Source organism: Oncorhynchus keta, chromosome 30 (assembly GCF_023373465.1).
Source record: "Oncorhynchus keta strain PuntledgeMale-10-30-2019 chromosome 30, Oket_V2, whole genome shotgun sequence".
Lineage (NCBI taxonomy): Eukaryota > Metazoa > Chordata > Actinopteri > Salmoniformes > Salmonidae > Oncorhynchus > Oncorhynchus keta.
The window spans coordinates 29,772,202-29,798,408 of record NC_068450.1 but is presented as its reverse complement, the minus strand read 5'-3'; the positions used below and the strand labels follow the sequence as shown (position 1 = coordinate 29,798,408).

Sequence of the window (26,207 nt, the reverse complement as noted above, 5' to 3'; positions counted from 1 at the left end):
GAACCCAAATGGGCTAGACTCTAGACCAGACCCGATTGGACCAGAGAACAATCAGACATGAACCCAAATGGGCCAGACTCTAGACCAGACCCGATTGGACCAGAGAACAATCAGACATGAACCCAAATGGGCCAGACTCTAGGCCAGACCCGATTGGACCAGAGAACAATCAGACATGAACCCAAATGGGCCAGACTCTAGGCCAGACCCGATTGGACCAGAGAACAATCAAACATGAACCCAAATGGGCCAGACTCTAGGTCAGACCCGATTGGACCAGAGAACAATCAGACCCGAACCCAAATGGGCCAGACTCTAGGCGAGACCCAATTGGACCAGAGAACAATCAGACCCGAACCCAAATGGGCCAGACTCTAGACCAGACCCGATTGGACCAGAGAACAATCAGACATGAACCCAAATGGGCCAGACCCGATTGGACCAGAGAACAATCAGACATGAACCCAAATGGGCCAGACTCTAGACCAGACCCAATTGGACCAGAGAACAATCAGACATGAACCCAAATGGGCTAGACTCTAGACCAGACCCGATTGGACCAGAGAACAATCAGACATGAACCCAAATGGGCTAGACTCTAGGCCAGACCCGATTGGACCAAAGTGATAAAATGTTGATGTTTATCAGCAACGTTGCTCTTCTTGTTAATGAATATCTCTGTATATGTTGGCTAAGCCTTCTATAAGTCATAAATTCACCTTATTAGCGTAAAATCTACATGCTATAGGCTATGCAGAGCCGTGGTCGGGTCCATTTGGGCCTATCAGCTGTAGTTACATAGAACTGAGACCAGATGACAAACAGGATCTGACTCGGACCTGAGGGAAAATGATTTGTGTTCGGGTGGAACCTTGAAGACCTATAGTCTGTACTGATCTGATCTCATACCTAGCTTCAAACTGAAAACATAATACCGGTACTATTCGACGGAAACCATTATACCCCTGTAAAAATATAGTAAAACCTCTCCGTCCCGAGTGAGACATTCTCTCATGCCCTCATGAGAGACTGTGATCTTCATCTCAGGTTTGAGGTGTCATCTGCTTCTCCTTTCCAAATGATATCGTACTTCTCTGAAAACACATGTGTATCAAACATTCAGAAACACACACAGGGGTCTCAGTGGGGAAAGACAAGAACATTTCTGAAAAATATAAAAAATCAAGTGGTTTTATTTGCTAATTAAAAAGCACTGACAATATTAGTTACACTGTAAAAATGATTGACAACAATTACAAGTCTTTATCGTACAGTCCGGGGAGATTAGTACCATCATTGCTGTTATTGTGTTATTATCATGTCAATAATACTTTAAATAAAGAAATCAAGGAGCTCTGTACAACAATTGGCAGTGAGGGGGTAGTTGAGGGGAGGAACGTTCGTATGAACAGAGGATGAAAGACATCTGTCGGGACTTCAGCAGATGGCACTATATTAAGATCCATAGTAGTGACAATTCAATACTACCTGGATGATTCTGTCTCACTGAATATCTCTTTCGTTGCATTATGAGAGGGGGCTGAAAGAGTTTCACCTCAATCGCATTCAATAATTGATGTCTATAACATTAGATTACAGAGTCAGGAAAGAAACAAACAGCATGTGCGTTGTTATTACGTCTGAACAACGTTGTACAAAAGTATTGCGGTAAGAGCAGCTTTTTGTTATGTATGCTTGCAGTGGTAGTACCATGTGACTAATGTCTGAGTTACAACTACTACTATAACTTGGGCCATACTGACTATGTCAGATGTTCATGATTTAGATTCTCCCTGATGCAACTCAGAAATACTATGAACAACTGCTAAAACAAATTAAATGGAACATTCAAAATAAGGATTTATTAAAAATAATCCTCACACTGCAGATGACTGATGGACTGGAGTGCATTTAAACTTAGCTTATGTCAGACTTCACGTTCCCACTTTAAACAAAGTACAACTTATAAACGCTTGAAAGAGCATACATTAAGGCTTTATAAACACTACATAAACGCTTCAAAATTAGCGTATGACACTATGAATGGTGTATAAGCATACAGTGTGTTATGTCACATTTGGCAATTCATCCTACAGTGGGAAGTGTAGTCACCTTTTATACACCATTTAGAGTATGAAATATGATTATAGATGATTTGTGAAGCATTTTCGTAGTGCCTATGAAGCCTTTAAGTATACTATATAAAGCCTTCATAAGTTGTACTTTGTTTAACGTGGGACCGACTTCACATACTGTAATATCTGTGTTATGACTGAGCTTTCAGACAACCTATTAAACTAGAATGACTGCGCTTTCAGACAACCTATTAAACTAGAATGACTGCGCTTTCAGACAACCTATTAAACTAGAATGACTGCGCTTTCAGACAACCTATTAAACTAGAATGACTGCGCTTTCAGACAACCTATTAAACTAGAATGACTGCGCTTTCAGACAACCTGTTAAACTAGAATGACTGTGCTTTCAGACAACCTATTAAACTAGAATGACTGCGCTTTCAGACAACCTATTAAACTAGAATGACTGCGCTTTCAGACAACCTATTAAACTAGAATGACTGCGCTTTCAGACAACCTATTAAACTAGAATGACTGCGCTTTCAGACAACCTATTAAACTAGAATGACTGCGCTTTCAGACAAGCTGTTAATTAGAATGACTGTGCTTTCAGACAACCTATTAAACTAGAATGGCTGCGCTTTCAGACAAGCTGTTAATTAGAATGACTGTGCTTTCAGACAACCTATTAAACTAGAATGACTGTGCTTTCAGACAACCTATTAAACTAGAATGACTGCGCTTTCAGACAACCTATTAAACTAGAATGACTGCGCTTTCAGACAACCTATTAAACTAGAATGACTGCGCTTTCAGACAAGCTGTTAATTAGAATGACTGTGCTTTCAGACAACCTATTAAACTAGAATGACTGTGCTTTCAGACAAGCTGTTAATTAGAATGACTGTGCTTTCAGACAACCTATTAAACTAGAATGACTGCGCTTTCAGACAAGCTGTTAATTAGAATGACTGTGCTTTCAGACAACCTATTAAACTAGAATGACTGCGCTTTCAGACAAGCTGTTAATTAGAATGACTGTGCTTTCAGACAACCTATTAAACTAGAATGACTGTGCTTTCAGACAACCTATTAAACTAGAATGACTGTGCTTTCAGACAAGCTGTAAAATTAGAATGACTGAGCTTTCAGACAATCTATTTAACTAGAATGACTGCGCTTTCAGGCAAGCTGTTAATTAGAATGACTGTGCTTTCAGACAACCTATTAAACTAGAATGACTGCGCTTTCAGACAAGCTGTTAATTAGAATGACTGTGCTTTCAGACAACCTATTAAACTAGAATGACTGTGCTTTCAGACAACCTATTAAACTAGAATGACTGTGCTTTCAGACAAGCTGTTAATTAGAATGACTGTGCTTTCAGACAACCTATTAAACTAGAATGACTGTGCTTTCAGACAAGCTGTAAAATTAGAATGACTGCGCTTTCAGACAAGCTGTTAATTAGAATGACTGTGCTTTCAGACAACCTATTAAACTAGAATGACTGTGCTTTCAGACAAGCTGTTAATTAGAATGACTGTGCTTTCAGACAACCTATTAAACTAGAATGACTGTGCTTTCAGACAAGCTGTAAAATTAGAATGACTGAGCTTTCAGACAACCTATTTAACTAGAATGACTGCGCTTTCAGGCAAGCTGTTAATTAGAATGACTGTGCTTTCAGACAACCTGATAAATTAGAATATGTGTGTATCTGTAATGTCTATTTATGAGATGTACCAATACTTTGCATATTGTGCTTTCAATGTGTGCAGCCTGGCTGTCTGCCTGACACTTCCTGTGCTGTGTATGCAAACCCATCTGAAACAGAAACGAAGCAAAATGTGTTTCTGGTCACCTTTTACAATAACATGTCTCCAAATCCCAATCTTAAAAAATAAGAACTGTCAATAGGCCAGGTAATGTAGTGGTGAAGACTCTGTCAGGGCACTGGTAAATGTGTTCATGTCTAGTGTCTAAAGGCCTAGTGAATAAGACCACATCACACCTGTAGCCTGAGTCAATATACATCATACCACCCCCCTATGGTTTTTAGATAGAAACCACAGGCATTTTCAACTAATGGCATTCGTTCTTTAATTGATTCAAGTACTAATTGATCTCTGCTCTAGTGTAATATCTGCCCTTTTGTCACCTCACCCAGCCTTAAATGACTGGTACTGTGCAGGCTAGGCAAGTCTCACTCTTCCTCTTCATCCTCCAGTTCCTCTCAAGAGTAAGGTCCAAGTCCATGTGAGGAACGCAAGGGATAGTCAAAGAGAGGGGATGAGGGTTGACCACACCCTCCTCTCCATCCCATCCTATCTGTACCGGTACCTTCACACCCCTCCACCTCTGTAAGAGGTGGCACAGTCTTGTGGGTAGTCTCTTCATAGAATGTACCAAGTAAGGATGGTGGTATTTCAAGGGGAGGTACAATTTAGGGAGAGAGAGGAGTGCACTTAGGGCCTAGGTTATGAGCCATTGTAGACTCATCGACCACAGGTCACCATCCCTGCTCTCCCTTCCTCCCTGTTCTTCCCTCTTATGAAGAGCACATACAGAAGGAGAGGCCTTCATCAGAACACACCCCTTTCTTACCCTCCTATGGATCCTCCAGGGGATTCATATCATACTCCTCCATATAGGGGGTGGTTAAGCTGTGGTACAGTCCGCTGAGCTGTCCCCCTCCCCCTGCTACCTGGTATGGACCAGTTCCTCTCGGAGCCAGCTGGGCAGGGGCTGGCCCATCCTGTACAGCAGCTTAGATAATGCTATGTTTTGATCCCTGTAGTGCTCCCTGAGGAACAACTGGGACTGGAGGATTGAGAGAGAGAGAGGGAAAAACATGGATTGGAGTGAGGTAGGGAGAGAGAGAGGGATGGAGAGAGAGAGATAGATGATGGATAGAGAGAGAAAAAAGGATAGGAGTGAGGTAGGGAGAGAGAGAGAGAGAGAGAGAGAGATAGAATTATCATTACAGACACAGCCAGGATTCAATCAACGTTATCTGGCGCTCACACACATAAAACCCCCCCTTACCAGTTACAAACAGAATAATCCTAGAGGTAATTAACAAACGTGAATCTTAATGAACAAATATCAGTGAACAACTTGCATTGGCAAATGACAACTCTTACCTCTGGGTCCATGTCAGGGTACCTCCCCCCCTTGCTCTTCCCCAGACACTTGGTCTTCCCTCCCTCCAGCAGCTGACACCAGAAGCCTTTGTTGGGGTCAAACCTGGAGAAAACACATTACATCTTAATCTGGGAGCCTCAGTTTTAAATGCACAGGACAATTTGCATTTTTAAATGCTTGTGGTTACAATACATCTAAGCCCGTATTGCCATATGGAGGTAAGTGGCTAGGGAAGTTATCTGCTCTGTTTGTGAAGTGACTCACGCTAGGATCCTGTGGTAGTTGACCGTGTTGACCAGGCCTAAAAACCTCTGGATCCTGTCCATGACTGAGGCCGGCTCAGTCTTCAGCTGCTGCCCATCCAGAACCAGGACCTGACTGGAGTGGTAGTGGTTGAGCCATCTCTCCAGGTGGATGGCGTACCAGCCCGGAACCAAGCAACGGTTCTGGAGCACACGCAATCTCACCGGGGCATCATGGGTAGCCACGATAACATCATGGAAGGAGTATTTCAGAGCCACTGGGTCGTCATGAGCGCGCTGGTGCTGTAGGATTAGAACATGACGTAGGATTAGATCATGACGTAGGATTAGATCATGACGTAGGATTAGATCATGACGTAGGATTAGATCATGACGTAGGATTAGAACATGACGTAGGATTAGAACATGACGTAGGATTAGAACATGACGTAGGATTAGAACATGACGTAGGATTAGATCATGACGTAGGATTAGAACATGACGTAGGATTAGATCATGACGTAGGATTAGATCATGACGTAGGATTAGAACATGACGTAGGATTAGATCATGACGTAGGATTAGATCATGACGTAGGATTAGATAATGACGTAGGATTAGAATGACGTAGGAATAGATCATGACGTAGGATTAGAACCTGACATAGGATTAGATCATGACGTAGGATTAGAACATGACGTAGGATTAGAACATGACGTAGGATTAGAACATGACGTAGGATTAGAACATGACGTAGGATTAGATCATGACGTAGGATTAGATCATGACGTAGGATTAGAACATGACGTAGGATTAGATCATGACGTAGGATTAGATCATGACGTAGGATTAGAACATGACGTAGGATTAGATAATGACGTAGGATTAGAACCTGACGTAGGAATAGATCATGACGTAGGATTAGAACCTGACGTAGGATTAGATCATGACGTAGGATTAGAACATGACGTAGGATTAGAACATGACGTAGGATTACAACATGACGTAGGATTAGAACATGACGTAGGATTAGAACATGACGTAGGATTAGATCATGACGTAGGATTAGATCATGACATAGGATTAGAACATGACATAGGATTAGAACATGACATAGGATTAGAACATGACATACGATTAGAACATGACATACGATTAGAACATGACATACGATTAGAACATGACATAGGATTAGAACATGACGTAGGATTAGAACATGACGTAGGATTAGAACATGACGTAGGATTAGAACATGACGTAGGATTAGATCCTGACGTAGGATTAGATCCTGACGTAGGATTAGAACATGACGTAGGATTAGAACATGACGTAGGATTAGAACATGACATAGGATTAGAACATGACGTAGGATTAGAACATGACATAGGATTAGAACATGACGTAGGATTAGATCATGATAGGATTAGAACATGACATAGGATTAGAACATGACATACGATTAGAACATGACATACGATTAGAACATGACATAGGATTAGAACATGACATAGGATTAGAACATGACATACGATTAGAACATGACATAGGATTAGAACATGACGTAGGATTAGAACATGACGTAGGATTAGAACATGACGTAGGATTAGAACATGACGTAGGATTAGATCCTGACGTAGGATTAGATCCTGACGTAGGATTAGAACATGACGTAGGATTAGAACATGACGTAGGATTAGAACATGACATAGGATTAGATCCTGACGTAGGATTAGAACATGACAGTCATACTGAGGAATAGTTATGTATCGTACAGACCTGGTACCATGAGTAGTAATATACAACAGTATTATATACAACAGTTATAAGGAGTTATAAACCAACCTGGTACCAGGAGTAGTAATTATGTATTTATATACAACAGTTATAAGGAGTTATAAACCAACCTGATACCATGAGTAGTAATTATGTATTATATACAACAGTTATAAGGAGTTATAAACCAACCTGGTACCAGGAGTAAGCGCGGTCAGCTGGGTTGATGAGGATGGTGATGATCTTGGATTTAGGCAAGAGGGCAGCCGCCCGCTCCGCTGCCACCTCAGAGTCAAAATAGTTGGCACTTTTCTCAAAGTAGTAGTCTGAGCTGGTGTTGGAGGGCAGGGGGAAGTACTCCATGTACCTGTGTGTTCACCAAAAGACAAAACAGATACACTAACTAAACTATACAATAACAGAAAACTGACAGAAGCGAACCCCTGGACTGGAAAGCATGTTTAATGGAAAGTCTCTAGACCAAGGGTGTCAAACTAATTTGGCCCTGGGGGCCACATGCGGTCTTCAACAAGGTCCAGAATGTAGGTCCGTTATAATGTCTAAACAGTTTGGATTTGATTTTAGTGTTTTACATATGAGTAATTTAGCAGACTCTCATTTAAAGTAGTACTGAATACTGAGTTAGCCCCCCCCCCCCCACACAAAAAAAACAAGGTTATAAGGGTACACTTTTGTATTTTTAGATCAAAAGGAATAAGATTAGATGGATGGGGGGGGCTGATCCTAGATCAACACTCCTACTCTGAGACCCTTTAAGAATACGTCCCAGAGCTCTTTCTCTGATCCTAGATCAACACTCCTACTCTGAGACCCTTTAAGAATACGTCCCAGAGCTCTTTCTCTGATCCTAGATCAACACTCCTACTCTGAGACCCTTTAAGAATACGTCCCAGAGCTCTTTCTCTGTGGTAGTCGTACCAGTCGATGCCTCTGTGGTAGTTGTGTCCGTTGAAGAACTGGATCTCCTCAAAGGTCTCCTTGTTGGGGTAGTTACTGGTCAGGTCAGGGTGCATGCCCAGGAACAGATAGAGGGCTGTAGAACCTGGGATGGAGAGGGAGACAGAGAGAGGGAGGGAAGGGGGATGAAGCGGGGAGAGAGAGAGACAATGAAGAGAGAGTGTATATTTTGAAGCATTAAAACATTGACTTTGCAGAAGCCATGACAATGAATGATCAAATAAATAGTCTCGTGAGTGTCCTGTTCCCATTAGTGTTGGTGAGTGTTTCTCATAAACCGCCTTCTGCTTTCTCTGCGGAGGAGATAGTGTCAGTCGGTCATGTGTGACAGGCCAGTTCCCGTCATTTTGTTCTGTACTGAGAATGTGTAACTCCGAGAGAACAACACCTCCTCTGCAGACCAAAGTCTCAGAAACCTCCCACAGGCCAGAGCAAATACCTGTCAGCTCGAACTACTCATCACTGCGATAATTACATATGAGGAAGGGAAGTGAATCACAAGTGAGGTGAAATCAAGGCTCTGTCCCAAATGGTACCCTATTCCCTATATAATGCACTACTTTTGACCAGGGTATGGCGCTGGTCAAGAGTAGTGCATTATACAGGGAATAGGGTACCATTTGGGATGGGGAGCGAGCAGAAGTGAGATTGTGGACAGAGTCATGGCTAGTGATGTCCACTAGGTGGTTCTGGTGTTCCATCTCTCACCTGTCTTCTGAGGCCCAATGACAAGCAGCTTGGGGAAACGGTCGCATGTCTTCTCTTTTGACCAGATGTCCTTGTGCCTTTTGTCCTCGCAGGGATCCTGTAGGACCAGGGTTTATGAGTCCTTAGTCATTCTTACATCTATCCAGTTGTTTAACCTCTAAAAGTCTATGCCGTTGGGGGGGCTTGGGTACAAAACTAACATATGGAATTGTTTTAAGATGGTCATACCATGGATAATTTAGCTATTTTATTTAGAATTTTAGGACACCTTTAGGTATAACATTTTTCTATTCATGTTTTTATTTACTACTGCCAATAGAAACGCATTGAATAACACCATCATCATTGGCAAAACAGACAGTCAAAAAGTAAATCATAAGGATTAAGGTTTTGAAGAGATAGAAGAAAGCTCAGGAAATATTTTTGTTTTTTGAAAACATATTTAACCCCTTATTTATTGGTACACAAAACTACATCCATTTTTCCATTCGTTTGTATGGGTTACCTTCAAATGAGTCCCCTGACACTTGTGGGGGTTGTAGAGTAAAACGGAGAACACCATCGTGTTCGGAAGTCTCCCCTTTCCATAGAGGGGTCATATTAGTTTGTCCAACCAGGCGCTTTCATGAGAAGACAGATTATCGGGATGTCTCCTGGTCTGACAAACCGCTGTAGCTCGGCCCCCTTCCCCCACAGATGCAGAAGGCCAACATTGGCAGATGCGGTGAAAATAACTGATATCTCCTGCTTAAACTGACGGCTGTTGAAGGTGCTTTTTAAAATGATGTTAGATTGACACATAGGTGCGTCAATAGACTCTTAAGGATTAATGAACCCTGAACAAATACATACAACATCCTGAGGACGTGCGGCTACATTGGAACGGTCAATGGAGATGCCCTTTGAACACAAATACAATACTTGGCAGCAGTTTGTGGTCTACAGGACAAGGATCCACCCAGGACTCATGTTAAAGGCCTATCTAACTGAGACTAAGCTGTGTACAGTCAGGTTAAAAGGATGTTCTGCTCAAAATACAACCTAACATGATTTTTCCACTTGTAGTCGATTTCCCAAGATGTTTATCACATCCCAGTATTCGTCAATAGACACATCCAGTTCCAGCCAGTCTCTCTCTGTCCCACAGACTGACCTGCCAGAGTGGGTCTCTCTCGTTAGGGAAGAGGCTGAAGTATCTCTGGGCCAGCTGGATGGGAGGCAGGGTCTGCAGCCGCAGGTTGGTCCAGGTTTGCAGGAAGGCCACCAGGCTCTTAAAGGTGTACAGGCCCAGTCGGTCGTTACCGTAGTTAGACAGGTGGGTCATGAAGATACTGATCTGGAGGAGGAAAAAGAGAAAGAGAAAGAGAGAGAGAAAGAGAAAGAGAAAGAGAGAGAAAGAGAAAGAGAAAGAGAGAGAGAGAGACAAAGGTTAACTTAAATTCACTGTGATAGTGGGAGTGGCCAGCAGTGATTGGATGTATTGTGTGTGTGTGTGTGTGTGTGTTAACTCACAGGGTTGAGTAGAACAGTGAGGAACAGCTCTCCTCCGTTAATGAGTTTGTCCAGTTCGTTGGGACTGCCTGGGTACTCCTTATAGAAGATGGTGTGCGTGAACAGGCCACATGTCTGCCTGGGCAAGACCTGCAAACAAACAAACAAACAAACAAACAAACAAACACACTTATAAGGCAATGACACACACAAGCATGCACGCGCACACACCAGCGCCACTGGTCTATTCAATGCAAAACATTCCAAACCCCAGGCAATATCAACACTTTTGCTTTCAATAATCTTCATATTATTATTATCATTTGGAAAGGCCTATATGGAATTCATTAAAAATACACACGCAACTAGAGAGAGTCTGGGGATCTGAATATCAATCGTCTACAGGAAGAGAGAGATGCCGACAGACAGCACGAGAGGAAAACCTACTGGCAGCACAACATAGTGTACTACTGGGGTTTCAGATAGTGTTTTTAAGAAGATTAACTTGTGTATTGGTGGTGTGCCGTCAGGGTTTATGTTGTGGAGGGAAAAGTCTCTCTGTTGTTGATGTTGTTGTTGCATTGTTAAAGGCGTATCCAAGAGGTAGTGTTTGGGGGCCAGTCAGAGTGTCTGGTACTGTTTGGAGACCAGTCAGGGTGGTTGGTAGTGTCTGGGGCCAGTCAGAGCGGTTGGTAGTGTCTGGGGGTCAGGCGGAGATAGGTGGGGTAATAGAGTTATGAAGGTGATGAGATAGGTGGGGTAATAGAGTTATGAAGGTGATGAGATAGGTGGGGTAATAAGAGTTATGAAGGTGGTGAGATAGGTGGGGTAATATAGAGTTATGAAGGTGGTGAAGAGAGTGGACAAGAGAAGGCAGCACCATCTTGTTTACACCTATTCTGGAACTTCAGATCTGCAAAGGAAGACAGAACAAACCCAGAGATGGAGAGAGTGGAACCTCTGTGCGTGTAATATTTACTGTAAATTGGTATTGTTTTTTTCACTTTTGTTTATTATTTACTTCACCAGCTTTGGCAATGTTACCATATGTTTCCCATGTCAATAAAGCACTTGAATTGTATTGAATAGAGTAACCGTCAGTAGGGTCCCTGTGACTCACGCTGATACCACTGTGTATGAATCCCCGTCTGAAGCGGGCAGGTTTGAGGTGGGGGTACTCCTCTGTGCTGGTCACCCTGATGCCCCACACCTTCTTCCAGGCATCGTACAGCTGCAGGTGGACCGGGTACACTCCAGAGTGGTGGGGTGCCACCGCATAGCCCATGTTAGTGGGGATACCGTGCTCCTGGAAAGAGAGGGGGGAGAGGGGTAGATTGGGGGAGGAGAGAGACAGATAGAAGATAGGGAGGAAGAAGGAATCATAATTAAAATCACAGCCAGGAGTCAGACTGATATGACCTGACACACATAACTCATGACCAAGTGATTTCTCTCATTCAGCACAGGCCCTTACAGTATTGCTCCTTATTAGCAATGATAAGGCTAGCCCAACACAGCACATACATGGTGCCGTAGATCTGTCATGATACAACAGGATGTGTGAGATAAAGAGCAGCATTAGTTCTGGTGCTTTGGACAAGTCATAATTTCAGAGGTGTTAGCATCATTAGAATTTCAGAAGGGGAGGGGGCATTCAGGCCGTAACATACAAAGAGAGAGGGTGGAGTTCCGATCCACGTTCTAGCTCTTCTCTTAACAAGTATGGACCCAGAACTTAATTGAACATCTGACCAATTATGCAAGACTTTAGTTCTGGATTAACCGAGATTAGGCTAACGTCAGCATTTCTAATGAGAAACAACACAGTGATGTGGGCTAACTGTTCGCATCCCACTGCTAGCCCCCAGACAGACAGAGACTCACCATAGCGAACCTCTTGTTGAGCAGCATCTGTTCGGCTAGCACTGACTGGTTGTGGAAGAGGTGGGGCTGCATGTGGCTCCACATGTGGGGGAACCACCAGAACTCCTTGATGTAGGAGAGGAGCAGGTCATCCCCCAGGTCCTCCTCATCTGACCCTGGACACGAAGGGAGATGGATGAGAGGAGAAAAGGTAAGAGGATGGGAGGTGTGCAGAGGGAGGACAGGGACGAGTAGCAGCGAAAGAATGAAGAGACGGAAAGGGGGAGAAAAACATTTGTTTGATGAACAGTGTGGTGTATGTCCTCAAGTTATAAAAGCAATATGTATACTGATTGGATTTGTTAATGCAATCCCATAAGAACCTGTGAAGTGGGTACATTAATGCTGGTGTGAGTGTCATACCGCAGGCTCCCATCTGTCTTACCTGCATGGAAGAACTTCCCTGAATAGCCCAGGTTGAAGGTGAAGTTGGGTACATGGTTACGCAGCTCTCGCTGGGTCTCCAACAGGGCCTGACACAGGGAGGGGGGTGAGCAAGGCAACACACACGCACCTCATCTTGTTGGTCTGTAACTCTCCCCGTTCACATCCTCATCAACCCCTGGTGGCCTCTATTCTCTCCTCCATTCCGCTTGAGATCTCTCTCCTCTGATTTGAGTTTGTTTAATTTATTCTCTGTATATGAATCCACGCTTCATCTCTCTCTTTCTCCAAGTATCCCTCTCCTGCCGTGTCAGGTTCCTTCCATAACCTCACTGTTCAGATGCCAAGAGATGAAGGAAGCCTTGATATAGTCCTGGTATTCTAATGTTCTACCCCAGCACATGAGAGGAGGTACAACTCTGATGAGGGATGCAGAACAACACAGACAACCAGAAAAAGTCATATTCTGTGTTGAAATATGAATGGATATGGTTCTTGAGAGAGTGTGTCGCCCTATCAGAACACCTGTCAACTCTGAGGAGCCCACTGAGATGAATACAGAGAGAGGGGGGGTGGAGGGAGAGAATAGGTTTGATATAATACTAGGAGCGGCAAGATGCCTGTCATGTGCTGTACCAACCCACTTACGGTGTCTTCGGAAAGTGTTCAGACCCCTTCCCCTTTTTCCACATTGTGACTATAGCCTTGTTCTAAAAATAAATACAAATATATAAACAATCCATCAATCTACACACAATACCCCATAGCAACAAAGTGAAAACAGGTTTTTAGCCAATTTAGCAAAAAAAGATACATAAAAACAATACCTGTGATAAATTCAATTGATTGGACATGATTTGGAAAGGCACACACCTGTCTATATAAGGTACCACAGTTGACAGTGAAGGTCACAGCTAAAACCAAGCCATGATGTCGAAGGAATTGTCCGTAGAGCTCCGAAACAGGATTGTCTCAAGGCACAGATCTGGAGAAGGGCACCAAAACATTTCTGCAGCATTGAATGTCCCCAAGAACATAGTGGCCTCCATCGTTCTTAAATTATAGAAGTTTGGAACCACCAAGACTCTTCCTAGAGCTGGCCGCCCGGCCAAACTGAGCAATCGGAAGAGAAGGGCCTGGTCAGGGAGGTGACCAAGAACCCGATAGTAACTCTGACAGAGCTCCAGAGTTCTTCTGTGGAAATGAAATAACCTTCCAGAAGGACAATCATCTGCATCACTCCACCAATCAGGCCTTTATGGTAGAGTGGCCAGACGGAAGCCACTTCTCAGTAAAAGGCACATGACAGCCCGCTTGGAGTTTGCCAAAGGGCACCTAAAGGACTCTCAGACCAGGAGAAACAAGATTCTCTGGTCTGATGAAACCAAGATTGAACTCTTTGGCTTGAATGCCAAGCATCACGTCTGGAGGAAACCTGGCACCATCCCTACCGTGAAGCATGGTGGTAACAGCATCATGCTGTGGAGATATTTTTCAGCGGCAGGGACTGGAAAACTAGTCAGGATTGAAAGATTATCTGAGATCCTTGATGAAAACCTGCTCCAGAGTGCTCGGGACATCTGACTGGGTCTAAGGTTCACCTTCCAACAGGACAATGACCCTAAGCACACAGTCAAGACAATGCAGGAGTGGCTTCGGGACAAGTCTCTGAATGTGCTCGAGTGACCCAGCCAGAGCCTGCACTTGAACCCGATCGAACATCTCTGGAGAGACCTGAAAATTGCTATGCAGCAATGCTCCCCATCCAACCTGACAGAGCCTGAGAGGATCTGCAGAGAAGAATGGGAGAAACTCCCCAAATACAGGTGTGCTAAGCTTGCAGCGTCATACCCAAGAAGACTCGAGGCTGTAATCGCTGCCAAAGATGCTTCAACAAAGGTCTGAATACTTATGTATTGGTGATATCAGTTTTAAATGTTTTAAACGTCAAATTTCTAAAAAACTATTTTTTCTTAGTAATTATGGGGTTTGCTTGAGGTTAAAAATGCATTTAATACATTTTAGAATAAGGCTGTAACGTAACAAAATGTGGGTCTGAATACTTTCCGAATATAATGCTTCATTGCAAACATATAATGCAGCATAATTACAAGGTGTCAGAGATGGAAACATTGGAAATGGACATTTCTTCATTCTGAGTATATATCACCTTAACATCATCCACCTTCATCCTCGTGCCCTCCTTCCCAACAAAGATGTCATCTATATCGACCAGTAGGTGTCGCTCCAGGGAGAGAGAGAGCCTCTTTCCCGTCAGGAAGCCCACCGCGTCCACAAACACCAGCTTGTGCAGCCAGAAGTTGAGGTTGTTCCCAAACAGAACCCTCTGGATCCCATCATGGAGCCCCAGGTCCTGCACCACGGAGGGAAGCAGTGCGACCGTCGTACCCAGTGAGGGGACACTCTCTGCGGACTGGGTCTTGGCCAGGAGGACGGGCTCATAGGTGGAGTGGTTGGACTGAAAGACGGTCCAGTCGTCACCGGGGAGGGGGCCTGGGAGGGGTTGGCCGGAGCGCGTGATGAAGAGGAGGGGGGACTTGGAGTTGACCGTGCAGTCTTTCAGGCCCAGGTTGGAGTGGAGGAAGAGGGGGAAGCCTTTGAGCTGGGCACTCAGCAGGCTATTCTCATTGGCCTACAGGAGGGAGGAGGGTGGTCAATTACATCATCAAGAAGGGACAGAGAGTTACAATTTCATTCCAGTAAATTCTATTCAGATCATTGTCGATAGAAATCTGTTGCATTGCATTGAATGGACAAAACTTCCAATCATGTGGAATAGAAAATCCTTTTAGCTCTGTGGAATACATTTTCAAGTGTCATCCTATTGAATAAGCTTGACTATGAAATACATTCTATAGAGATGAAGGGGGTGGTAATTCAATTAATTAGATCCTATGGATGTCCAATCTCTTTCTCCTAAACTGCCCCTCCCTCCCTCCCTCCCTCCCTCCCTCCCTCCCTCCCTCCCTCACTGGAGGCTTAGTCAATAACTATCTTACATGGCTGTGTGGGCGTCTAAGAAAACAATGTTATTAAGTTAACACTCACCCACACACACTGAGGATGTTCCCATACACACAAAAAAATATTAAAGCAACTTTCCCCCAATGCCCACGGAAGTATGAAACATATTCCTGTTCAACATTGATGATGTCATTGAGATTCATTTCTCACCCTCACTTTCTCTCCCTGATAGACTGATCACAAACCCCACTAGATTGACCAGGTATTCATGCTTACCCACCTACCACTCCTCCCTCTACCTCTGCTCTTTCACAAGACCTGCAAACTGTCCTTTGGTTACCAGGCTCTATTGGGATTACTAAGATAGAGGAATAGAGAGAGAGGAAGAGAGAGAGAGTGACAGTGAGAGAGAGAAAGGAAGAGAGAATGAGAGAGACAGAGAGCAAGAGTGAGAGCACATGAGACAGAAAGCCTGCCATAAGATGAGGGACAGAGTCTGACAGACCAATCAACCTGCACATGTCCTCTACTGTATACTTATTGTTATTGTTGAATGTATGGTTATTTTGACACTTGGTCATTGTTGTTACTGTTGTCCCGTTGACAATTTTGATTCTTATTATTTTCATATTGTAAATATCCAAAGTAAGCTTTGGCAATATGTACATTGTTACGGCAAAGCAAATTGAATTGAATTGAGAGCACGAGAGACAGAGGACCAGTGAGAGAGACAGAGAGAAGAGGGAGAGCGAGAGAGGGAGAGAAAGACAGAGAGAGAGAGACACAGACAGAGAGACACAGAGAGAGAGATCAAGAGAGAGAGGAAGAAGGAGAGACGCAGCACACAAGAGAGAGACACACAGAGAGGAAGAGAGAGAGGAAGAAAGAGAGAGAATGAGACAGCGCGCCAGATAGACAGAGAGAGAAAGAAAGAGAGAAGAAGAGGAAGAAAAAGCAAGAACATGAGACAGCGAGAGAGAGAGAAAGAGACAGACAAGTATTTCTCACTCAAAGGTTTTTCTTTATTTTCTTAATTGTAGAATAATAGTGAACACATATACTGAGCTGGCTGCTTTTCCTTCACTCTGTGGTCCGACTCATCCCAAACCATCTCAATTGGGTTGAGGTCGGGGGATTGTGGAAGCCATGTCATCTGATGCAGCACTCCATCACTCTCCTTCTTGGTAAAATAGCCCTTACACAGCCTGGAGGTGTGTTTGGTCATTGTTCTGTTGAAAAACAAATGATAGTCCCACTAAGCCCAAACCAGATGAGATGGCATATCGCTGCAGAATGCTCTGGTAGTCACGCTGGTTAAGTGTGCCTTGAATTTTAAATACAGTGAGGGAAAAAAGTAGTTGATCTCCTGCTGATTTTGTATGGTTTGCCGACTGAAGAAGAAATGATCAGTCTATAATTTTAATGGTAGGTTTATTTGAACAGTGAGAGACAGAATAACAACAACAAAAATCCATAAAAACGCATGTCAAAAATGTTATACATTTATTTGCATTTTAATGAGGGAAATAAGTATTTGACCCCTCTGCAAAACATGACTTAGTACTTGGTGGCAAAACCCTTGTTGGCAATCACAGAGGTCAGACGTTTCTTGTAGTTGGCCACCAGGTTTGCACACGTCTCAGGAGGGATTTTGTCCCACTCCTCTTTGCAGATATTCTTGGACATAGGGGGCGCTCTTTTAATTTATGGATAAAAAAACATTCCCATTTTAAACAAGATATTTTGTCACGAAAAGATGCTCGACTATGCATATAATTGACAGCTTTGGAAAGAAAACACTGACGTTTCCAAAACTGCAAAGATATTGTCTGTGAGTGCCACAGAACTAATGCTACAGGCGAAACCAAGATGAAACTTCAAACAGGAAGTGAGACAGAGTTTTGAGGCGCTGTGTTCCAATGTCTCCTTATATGGCTGTGAATGCGCCAGGAACGAGCCTACACTTTCTGTCGTTTCCCCAAAGTGTCTGCAGCATTGTGCCGTATTTGTAGGCATATCATTGGAAGATTGACCATAAGAGACTACATTTACCAGGTGTCCGCCTGGTGTCCTTCGTCAAAATTGGTGCGTACTCTCCAGCTGCATGTATTTTCCCATGTGGTTCAGAGGAGAAACAAAACTGCCACAAATGACTTATCATCGAATAGATATGTGAAAAACACCTTGAGGATTGATTCTAAACAACGTTTGCCATGTTTCTGTCGATATTATGGAGTTAATTTGGAAAAAAGTTCGGCATTTTGATGACTGAATTTTCGGGTTTTTTTCTCAGCCAAACGTGATGAACAAAACAGAGCGATTTCTCCTACACAAATAATATTTTTGGAAAAACTGAACATTTGCTATCTAACTTAGAGTCTCCTCATTGAAAACATCCGAGGTAAAGGTAAATCATTTTATTTGAATGCTTTTCTTGTTTTTGTGAAAATGTTGCCTGCTGAATGCTAGGCTTAATGCTATGCTAGCTATCAATACTCTTACACAAATGCTTGTTTTGCTATGGTTGAAAAGCATATTTTGAAAATCTGAGATGACAGTGTTGTTAACAAAAGGCTAAGCTTGAGAGCCAATATATTTATTTAATTTCATTTGCGATTGTCATGAATAGTTAACGTTGTGTTATGGTAATGAGCTTGAGGCTATAATTACGATCCCGGATACGGGATTGCTCGTCGCAACAGGTTAAGGTTTCGAGGCTGACGTTTGGCAACTCGAACCTTCAGCTCCCTCCACATATGTTCTATGGGATTAAGGTCTGGAGACTGGCTAGGCCACTCAAGGACCTTAATGTGCTTCTTCTTGAGCTACTCCTTTGTTGCCTTGGCCGTGTATTTTGGGTCATTGTCATGCTGGAATACCCATCCACGACCCATTTTCATGCCCTGGCTGAGGGACGGAGGTTCTCACCCAAGATTTGACGGTACATAGCCCCGTCCAACGTCCCTTTGATGCGGTGAAGTTGTCATGTCCCCTTAGCAGAAAAACACCCCCAAAATATAATGTTTCCACCTCCATGTTTGATGGTGGGGATGATGTTCTTGGGGTCATAGGCAGCATTCCTCCCCCTCCAAACACGGAGGGGTTGAGTTGATGCCGAAGAGCTCCATTTTGGTCTCATCTGACCACAACACTTTTACCCAGTTGCCTCTGAATCATTCAGATGTTCATTGGCCAACTTCAGACGGGCATGTATATGTGTTTTCTTGAGCCGGGGGCCCTTGCGGGTGCTGCAGGATTTCAGTCCTTCACGGTGTAGTGTGTTACCAATTGTTTTCTTGGTGACTATGGTCCCAGCTGCCTTGAGATCATTGACAAGATCCTCCCGTGTAGTTCTGGGCCGATTCCTCACTGTTCTCATGATCATTGCAACTCCACGAGGTGAGATCTTGCATGGAGCTCTAGGCCAAGGGAGATTGACAGTTCTTTTGTGTTTCTTCCATTTGCGAATAATCACATCAACTGTTGTCACCTTCTCACCAAGCTGTTTGGCGATGGTCTTGTAGGCCATTCCAGCCTTGTGTAGCTCTACAATCTTGTCCCTGACATCCTTGGAGAGCTCTTTGGTCTTAGCCAATGGTGGAGAGTTTGGAATCTGATTGATTGCTTCTGTGGAAAGGTGTCTATTATACAGGTAAAAACTGAGATTAGGAGCACTCCCTTTAAGAGTGTGCTCCTAATCTCAGCTCGTTACCTGTATAAAAGAGACCTGGGAGCCAGAAATCTTTCTGATTGAGAGGGGGTCAAATACTTATTTCCCTCATTAAAATGCAAAACAATTTCTAACATTTTTGACATGCGTTTTTCTGGATTTTGTTGTTGTTATCGTCTCTCTCTGTTCAAATAAACCTACCATTACAATTATAGACTGATCATTTCTTTGTCAGTCGGGCAAACCGTACAAAATCAGCAGGGGATCAAATACTTTTTTCCCCTCACTGTAAATCACAGACAGTGTCACCAGCAAAGCAACCCCACACCATAACACCTCCTCCTCCGTGCTTTATGGTTGGCAATACACATGCGGAGATCATCCGTTCACCCACACTGCCTCTCACAAAGACACGGCAGTTGGAACAAAAAAAGTTCCAATTTGGACTCCAGACCAAAGGACACCATTGCGGGTGTTTCTTGGCCCAATCAAGCCTCTTTTTATTATTGGTGTCCTTTAGTAGTCGTTTCTTTGCAGCAATTCGACCATGAAGTCCTGATTCACACAGTCTCCTCTGAACAGTTGATGTTGAGATGCGTCTGTTACTTGAACTCTGTGAAGCATTTATTTGGGCTGCAATTTCTGAGGCTGGTCCCTAATGAACCTATCCTCTGCAGCAGAGGTAACTCTGGGTCTTTCCTTCCTGTGGCGGTCCTCATGAGAGACAGTATAATTATAGCACTTGAAGGTTTTTGCGACTGCACCTGAAGAAACTTTCAAAGTTCTTGAAATGTTCCACATTGCCTGACCTTCATGTCGTAAAGTAATAATGGACTGTCATTTCTCTTTGCTTATTTGAGCTGTTCTTGCCATAATAAAGACGTTTACTAAATACGGCTATCTTCTGTATTAACCCCCCCCCCCACACACACACACCTTGTCACAACACAACTGATTGGCTCAAACGCATTAAGAAGGAAAGAAATTCCACAAATGTACTTTTAACAAGGCACACCTGATAATTAAAATATATTCCAGGTGACTACCTCATGAAGCTGGTCGAGAGAATGACAAGAGTCTGTAAAGCTGTCATCAAGGCAAAGGGTGGCTATTTGAAGAATCTCAAATATAAAATATATTTAGATTTGTTTAGCACTTTTTTGGTTACGACATGATTCCATGTGTTATTTCATAGTTGTGATGTCTTTACTATTATTATACAAGGTAGACAATACTAATAATAAAGAAAACCCTTGAATGAGTAGGTGTTCTAAAACTTTTGACTGGTAGTGTATATTCTTCAACAATCAATGGGTATATATCATTAATTTATAAGTTATACTCGTCAAAAATCAGTGGGTATATAGTTGAAGTCAGAAGTTCACATACACTTAGGTTGGAGTCATTAAAACTAGTTTTTCAACCACTCCACACATTTCTTGTTAACAAACTATAGTTTTGGCAAGTCGGTTAGGACATCTACTTTGTGCATGACACAAGTCATTTTTTCCAACAATTGTTTACATACAGATTATTTCACTTATAACTCACTGTATCACAATTCCAGTGAGTCAGAAGTTTACATACACTAAGTTGACTGTGCCTTTAAACAGCTTGGCAAATTCCCGAAAATATAGGCTTTAGCTTCTTATAGGCTAATTGACATGATTTGAGTCAAGTGGAGGTGGAACTGTGGATGTATTTCAAGGCCCACCTTTGACTCAGTGTCTCTCTGCTTGACATCATGGGAAAATCAAAAGAAATCAGCCAAGACCCAGGAAAAAAATTGTAGACCTCCACAAGTCTGATTCATCCTTGGGAGAAATTTACAAATGCCTGAAGGTACCACGTTCATCTGTACAAACAATAGCACGCAAGTAAACACCATGGGACCACGCAGCTGTCACACCGCTCAGGAAGGAGACGCCTTGTCTCCTAGAGAGGAACGCACTTTGGTATGAGAAGTGCAAATCAATCCCAAAACAACAGCAAAGAACCTTGTGAAGATGCTGGAGGAAACAGGTACAAAATTATCTATATTCACACTAAAACGAGTCCTATATCGACATAACCTGAAAGGCCATTTAGCAAGGAAGAAGCCACTGCTCCAAAACCACCATAAAAATGCCAGACTATGGTTTGCTACTGCACATGGGGACAAAGATCGTACTTTTTGGAGAAATGTCCTCTGGTCTGATAAAAAAAATAGAACTGTTTGGCCATAATGACCATTGTTATGTTTGGAGGAAAAAGGGGAAGGCTTGCAAGCCGAAGAACACCATCCCAGCCGTGAAGCACGGGGGTTGCAGCATCATGTTGTGGGTGTGCTTTGCTGCAGGAGGGACTGGTGCACTTCACAAAATTGATGGAATCATAAGGATGGAAAATGATGTGGATATATTGAAGCAACATCTCAAGACATCATTCAGGAAGTTGAGGCTTGGTCGCAAATGGGTGTTCCAAATGGACGATGACCCCAAGCATACTTCTGAAATGGTGGCAAAAGGGCTTAAGGACAACAAAGTCTAGGTATTTGAGTGGCCATCACAAAGCCCTGACCTCAATCCTATAGAAAATTTGTGGGAAGAACTGAAAAAGCGTATGCGAGAAAGGAGGCCTATACTCCTGACTCAGTTACACCAGCTCTGTCAGGAGGAATGGGCCAAAATTCAACAAACTTATTGTGGGAAGCTTGTGGAAGGCTACCTGAAATGTTTGACTCAAGTTAAACAATTTAAAGGCAATGCTGCCAAATACTAATTGAGTGTATGTACTCGTCTGACCCACTGGGAATGTGATGAAAGAAATAAAAGCTGAAATAAATCATTCCCTCTACTATTATTCTGACAATTCACATTCTTAAAATAAAGTGGTGATCCTAACTGATTAAATGTTAGGAATTGTGAAAAACTGAGTTTAAATGTATTTGGCTAAGGTGTATGTTAACTTATGACTTCAATTGTATACTCTTCACCAATCAGTGGATATATATCATTCATTTATAGAGCTAACTGATTTGTTTTTTGTTTGTCCGATACCGATATTTGGGGGACAACACTTACCGATACCAATATACAGTATCTGCCGATATAATGGTTTAGGGAAATGAAAAATACTTATTTTTTTCCACACAGTTTTCAAATTTCCATCCAAAATGTCAATTGTCCAAGAAATATCTAAAATGTTGATTTCTTATATTGTGAAATGAATGAAATCATGAGATTGTGTTGGGATCAGCATGAGATTGTGTTGGGACCAGCATGAGAACGTGTTGGGACCAGCATGAGAATGTGTTGGGACCAGCATGAGAATGTGTTGGGACCAGCATGAGAATGTGTTGGGACCAGCATGAGAACGTGTTTCGGATCAGCATGAGAACGTGTTTCGGATCAGCATGAGAACCTGTTCGGATCAGCATGAGAACCTGTTCGGATCAGCATGAGAACGTGTTCAGATCAGCATGAGAACGTGTTCAGATCAGCATGAGAACGTGTTCAGATCAGCATGAGAACGTGTTCAGATCAGCATGAGAACGTGTTCAGATCAGCATGAGAACGTGTTCAGATCAGCATGAGAACGTGTTCAGATCAGCATGAGAACGTGTTCAGATCAGCATGAGAACGTGTTCAGATCAGCATGAGAACGTGTTCAGATCATGTGATTTACCTTTTTCATCCTATTTATTAAATAATGGTTATCGGTGGAGTTATCATCTGATAACAATATAGGCTAGAGCTAAAAGGCCAAAAATGTATGTAGCAACTACGGACTCTGACCTTAAAGAAGCCGATGATGCCCACTCCGTATTCCACACAGTACTTGTCCAGCAGCTCTCTGTTCCAGGCATCCAGGTTAACGTACTTCAGGATGTTCTCATAGATGACCAGCGTGAAGCGTCCGTGCTCCTTATCAGTTAACGTGGGCATGTCCCCTTTACCGGGAGAGATCTCCGTCCGGTACCGGAAACGTCCCGACTCCAGGATGGCCACGATATCCTGGCCCAGCTGAGAGTACTGGCTCTCTACAAACACCAGCACCACAGGGTCTGTCCTCACCCCTCCTTCGCCCCCGGGCCCCCCAGACACCGCCCGCAATGGGAGCAGGCGCGACGGGCTCACCCGGAGGTCATCGTAGACTGCCGACGCCACCTCGCCACCAGCCACGCCCCCTCCTGAGTGCTCGAGCTCCTGTTTTGCACCGTACAGGAAGTACGCGGAGACGAAGACGCTGACGGTGCAGAAGAGGAAGAGGAGGAGCAGGGAGGTCTGGAGGGGGAGGTGGCGGACAAGACGGACCAGCCGACGCAGGCGGGACACACATCCCAGCATCGTCACGTCCAACACCTAACCCGGCTGAACTACTGACCGAAACGGGCTTGTTGGTAGGGTAGGGTAGGACAGGATAGTGTAGGCTAGCCTAGGGTAGGCTTAGCAGAAATAAATCAGTCCCAAGTCAGTGTTGTTTTTTCCAGTCTTCTGGTTCGTAATCCACAGCAGTAACAGTAGCAGCAGCAGCTTGAGCAGCTACTGGGGATAGAAATGAGACGGTTTCACCATATTGGTTCTCCCACATGCTGTGTTGCTGATTATGTCACCATGGCAGAGATGTGGGGGGTCTCCGTCCTGGTGGGGGGAGCTGGCACTGCACGCCAGGGAGGGAGGGGAGGGGGGAAGGAGAGGGGGAATTAGAGCAGGAGGGTGCAGCTAGAGGTCTGGCTGGTCACCTGTCCATCACTGGAACCAGCCAACCACATCCCTCAGGGTTCCTGATTGGTGGTTGATCTTTACGGGGGCGGGCAATGGTGAGGTCACAAAGGTCATCCCAATAGCAACATTCTCCTGGATGGTTTGTGGTTATGACCTAGAATGAAACAAGAAAGAAATATAAAAAAAATCAAACAAGAGGGCAAAGCACATTCCCTTTTCATAACTCACACTCATGCCATATTTGTTGTTTGTTTACGTGTGTGGGAGAGATGTAGGATACAGCGCCGGTGCTCCTCTGAAAGTTCATTTTAAAAGCAGTCGTTGCATTCACCTACACACGCTATTAGAGCTGCCAAAACCCCCAACACACACACACACCACCCCACCCTTGGCCCTCACACACACAATCGATAGACGGAGAGAGAGAAAGAGAGAGGGAGAAAGAGAGCGAGCGAGAGAAAAGAAACTGGAGGCGAGCTGCTAAGCCAGTCTGTTCAGAGAGGGCTCTGTGGTTGCATGTAAAGTGAAGCCATGGCCCTTGGGGAAACTCACCTCCTGTCTCTCAAACACACATATGATCAGAGGGGAGGGGAGAGAAACAAGCAGCCAAACCGTAACCCAAAAAGAAATGAAGCCAGCGGACAGGGACAGACAGAAACCAATGGGAACTTATATCTCTATCACACTGCATCTGCGTTGGATGTGCAAGCTAATTAACCCAATCAAATTACACCAGTGTCTTATTGGCTGTTATTGACCGTGCTCTGATCTCTGAGGATACAGTCCCAGTTTCAAAAGTTTGAAAAAGGTGAGAAAAGCAAAATAATCACCTACATAAAACCATTATCATTTCTCATAGAGAAAGAACTACTAGAGAAGTGTATTATTTACCACTGACTGATGTACTCCGGTAGAACTGGGACGATAAACTGGAAATGAATCGACACTGACCATACCAATCACTTATCGCATGCATTTTGCCGATATCATTCATAATGCAATCCAAAAGGTGTTAAAGGGAGAGAATTATCAAAGGTTTATTACAGGACACCACAAAGCATAACACTTCACAACACATGAGTAGATATCTGATATCATTCCATGGTTCCGCATAGAATTCCTCATGGTATTCCATGAAGGAAAGCTCAACATCATTCCATATAGCATTCCCTGTGGAATACCATGGATACATTCGTCAAATCTCTCCATACAAAACAATCAACTGTGAGAACTAGGCTATACATTATTGTAAAGTCCCTCTGGTATTCCTTCTTCAGTCACAATCTTCAAAGATGCCCAAATCTCCCTCCCGAGTCGTGCTGCTGCCGTGGAGGATATCACACCTCCAACTGAGCCGCTTCCAAATTTCCCTTCAGAGGACCAGAGTTTTTAAACGTAAAAAGAGGCTGTTAAAAAGAGGTGGGTGTGGAGAGAAAGTAACGCTCGAGATCAGACAGAAAAACACACAGCCCTGCTATGCTGAAGACTCCCGTTCCTTCTGTCAGGAGCAGGGTCCGTGCCACGGCATAGAAAAACAAGATTAGCCGCTGCGGCACAACGCAGAGGCTGCTGAAAAGCAAAGCAGAGGACGAGTCGCTCCGAGAGAGTAGTAAGGTTTTCTCAGGTGGGTGGTGGTTCTGCTGCTTTAATAGAAGGTTCGACATATTACTCAGCCGATATTCTTAGAATATTGTTTTGCTAATTAAATCACACTAATGATATAATGTTATCTAAAGACAAAGGTCTGAAGGGATACAAAGGCTGACGTGACACTGATAACAATGGTGGTGACAGAGGTTAGCAGGTGCAGGTTCAGCAGTACAAGACCATCTATTCATCTATCTACAGTAGGTCTCGGCCATCTATCTACAGTAGGTCTCGGCCATCTATCTACAGTAGGTCTCGGCCATCTATCTACAGTAGGTATTGGCCATCTATCTACAGTAGGTCTTGGCCAACTCTCAGCAGTGATGACTGCCCCCCAATGTCGACCTTCAGCCTGGGCCAAAGAACTACAATTAGATCAGAGAGAGGGATGGGGGGGAGAGAGAGAGGGATATAGAGGGGGAAGGACAGAGAGAGAGAAAGAGAGACAGACAAGCTGGAGGCCTTGGGTATGAGG

At 43.7% G+C, this 26,207-nt stretch overlaps 1 protein-coding gene across 50 annotated transcripts in view; it reads right to left on the bottom strand.

The window, feature by feature from the left end:
* Positions 1 to 1,173: 1,173 nt before the first annotated feature.
* Positions 1,174 to 26,207, bottom strand: part of LOC118363373 (bifunctional heparan sulfate N-deacetylase/N-sulfotransferase 1-like) — an 83,484-nt gene continuing 58,450 nt past the window's right edge. The window contains exons 3-20 of one of the 50 annotated variants that reach the window (XM_052488145.1): positions 23,156 to 24,239; positions 14,895 to 15,377; positions 12,726 to 12,813; positions 12,302 to 12,456; positions 11,538 to 11,723; positions 10,439 to 10,567; positions 10,080 to 10,262; positions 8,927 to 9,023; positions 8,180 to 8,303; positions 7,433 to 7,607; positions 5,490 to 5,770; positions 5,225 to 5,327; positions 3,639 to 4,901; positions 3,000 to 3,470; positions 2,866 to 2,932; positions 2,764 to 2,831; positions 2,494 to 2,696; positions 1,174 to 2,459 (exon numbers count right to left, since the gene is read on the bottom strand). In XM_052488145.1, the coding sequence (XP_052344105.1) occupies positions 4,782 to 4,901; positions 5,225 to 5,327; positions 5,490 to 5,770; positions 7,433 to 7,607; positions 8,180 to 8,303; positions 8,927 to 9,023; positions 10,080 to 10,262; positions 10,439 to 10,567; positions 11,538 to 11,723; positions 12,302 to 12,456; positions 12,726 to 12,813; positions 14,895 to 15,377; positions 23,156 to 23,707 (2,676 nt within the window). In that variant the 5' untranslated portion in view covers positions 23,708 to 24,239 and the 3' untranslated portion in view covers positions 1,174 to 2,459; positions 2,494 to 2,696; positions 2,764 to 2,831; ... (1 more) ...; positions 3,000 to 3,470; positions 3,639 to 4,781. Of the gene's footprint in view, positions 2,460 to 2,493; positions 2,933 to 2,999; positions 4,902 to 5,224; positions 5,328 to 5,489; positions 5,771 to 7,432; positions 7,608 to 8,179; positions 8,304 to 8,926; positions 9,024 to 10,079; positions 10,263 to 10,438; positions 10,568 to 11,537; positions 11,724 to 12,301; positions 12,457 to 12,725; positions 12,814 to 14,894; positions 15,378 to 23,155; positions 24,240 to 26,207 lie in introns of all 50 variants that reach the window. The other 49 variants (XM_052488149.1, XM_052488153.1, XM_052488154.1 and 46 more) reach the window with 49 other exon arrangements.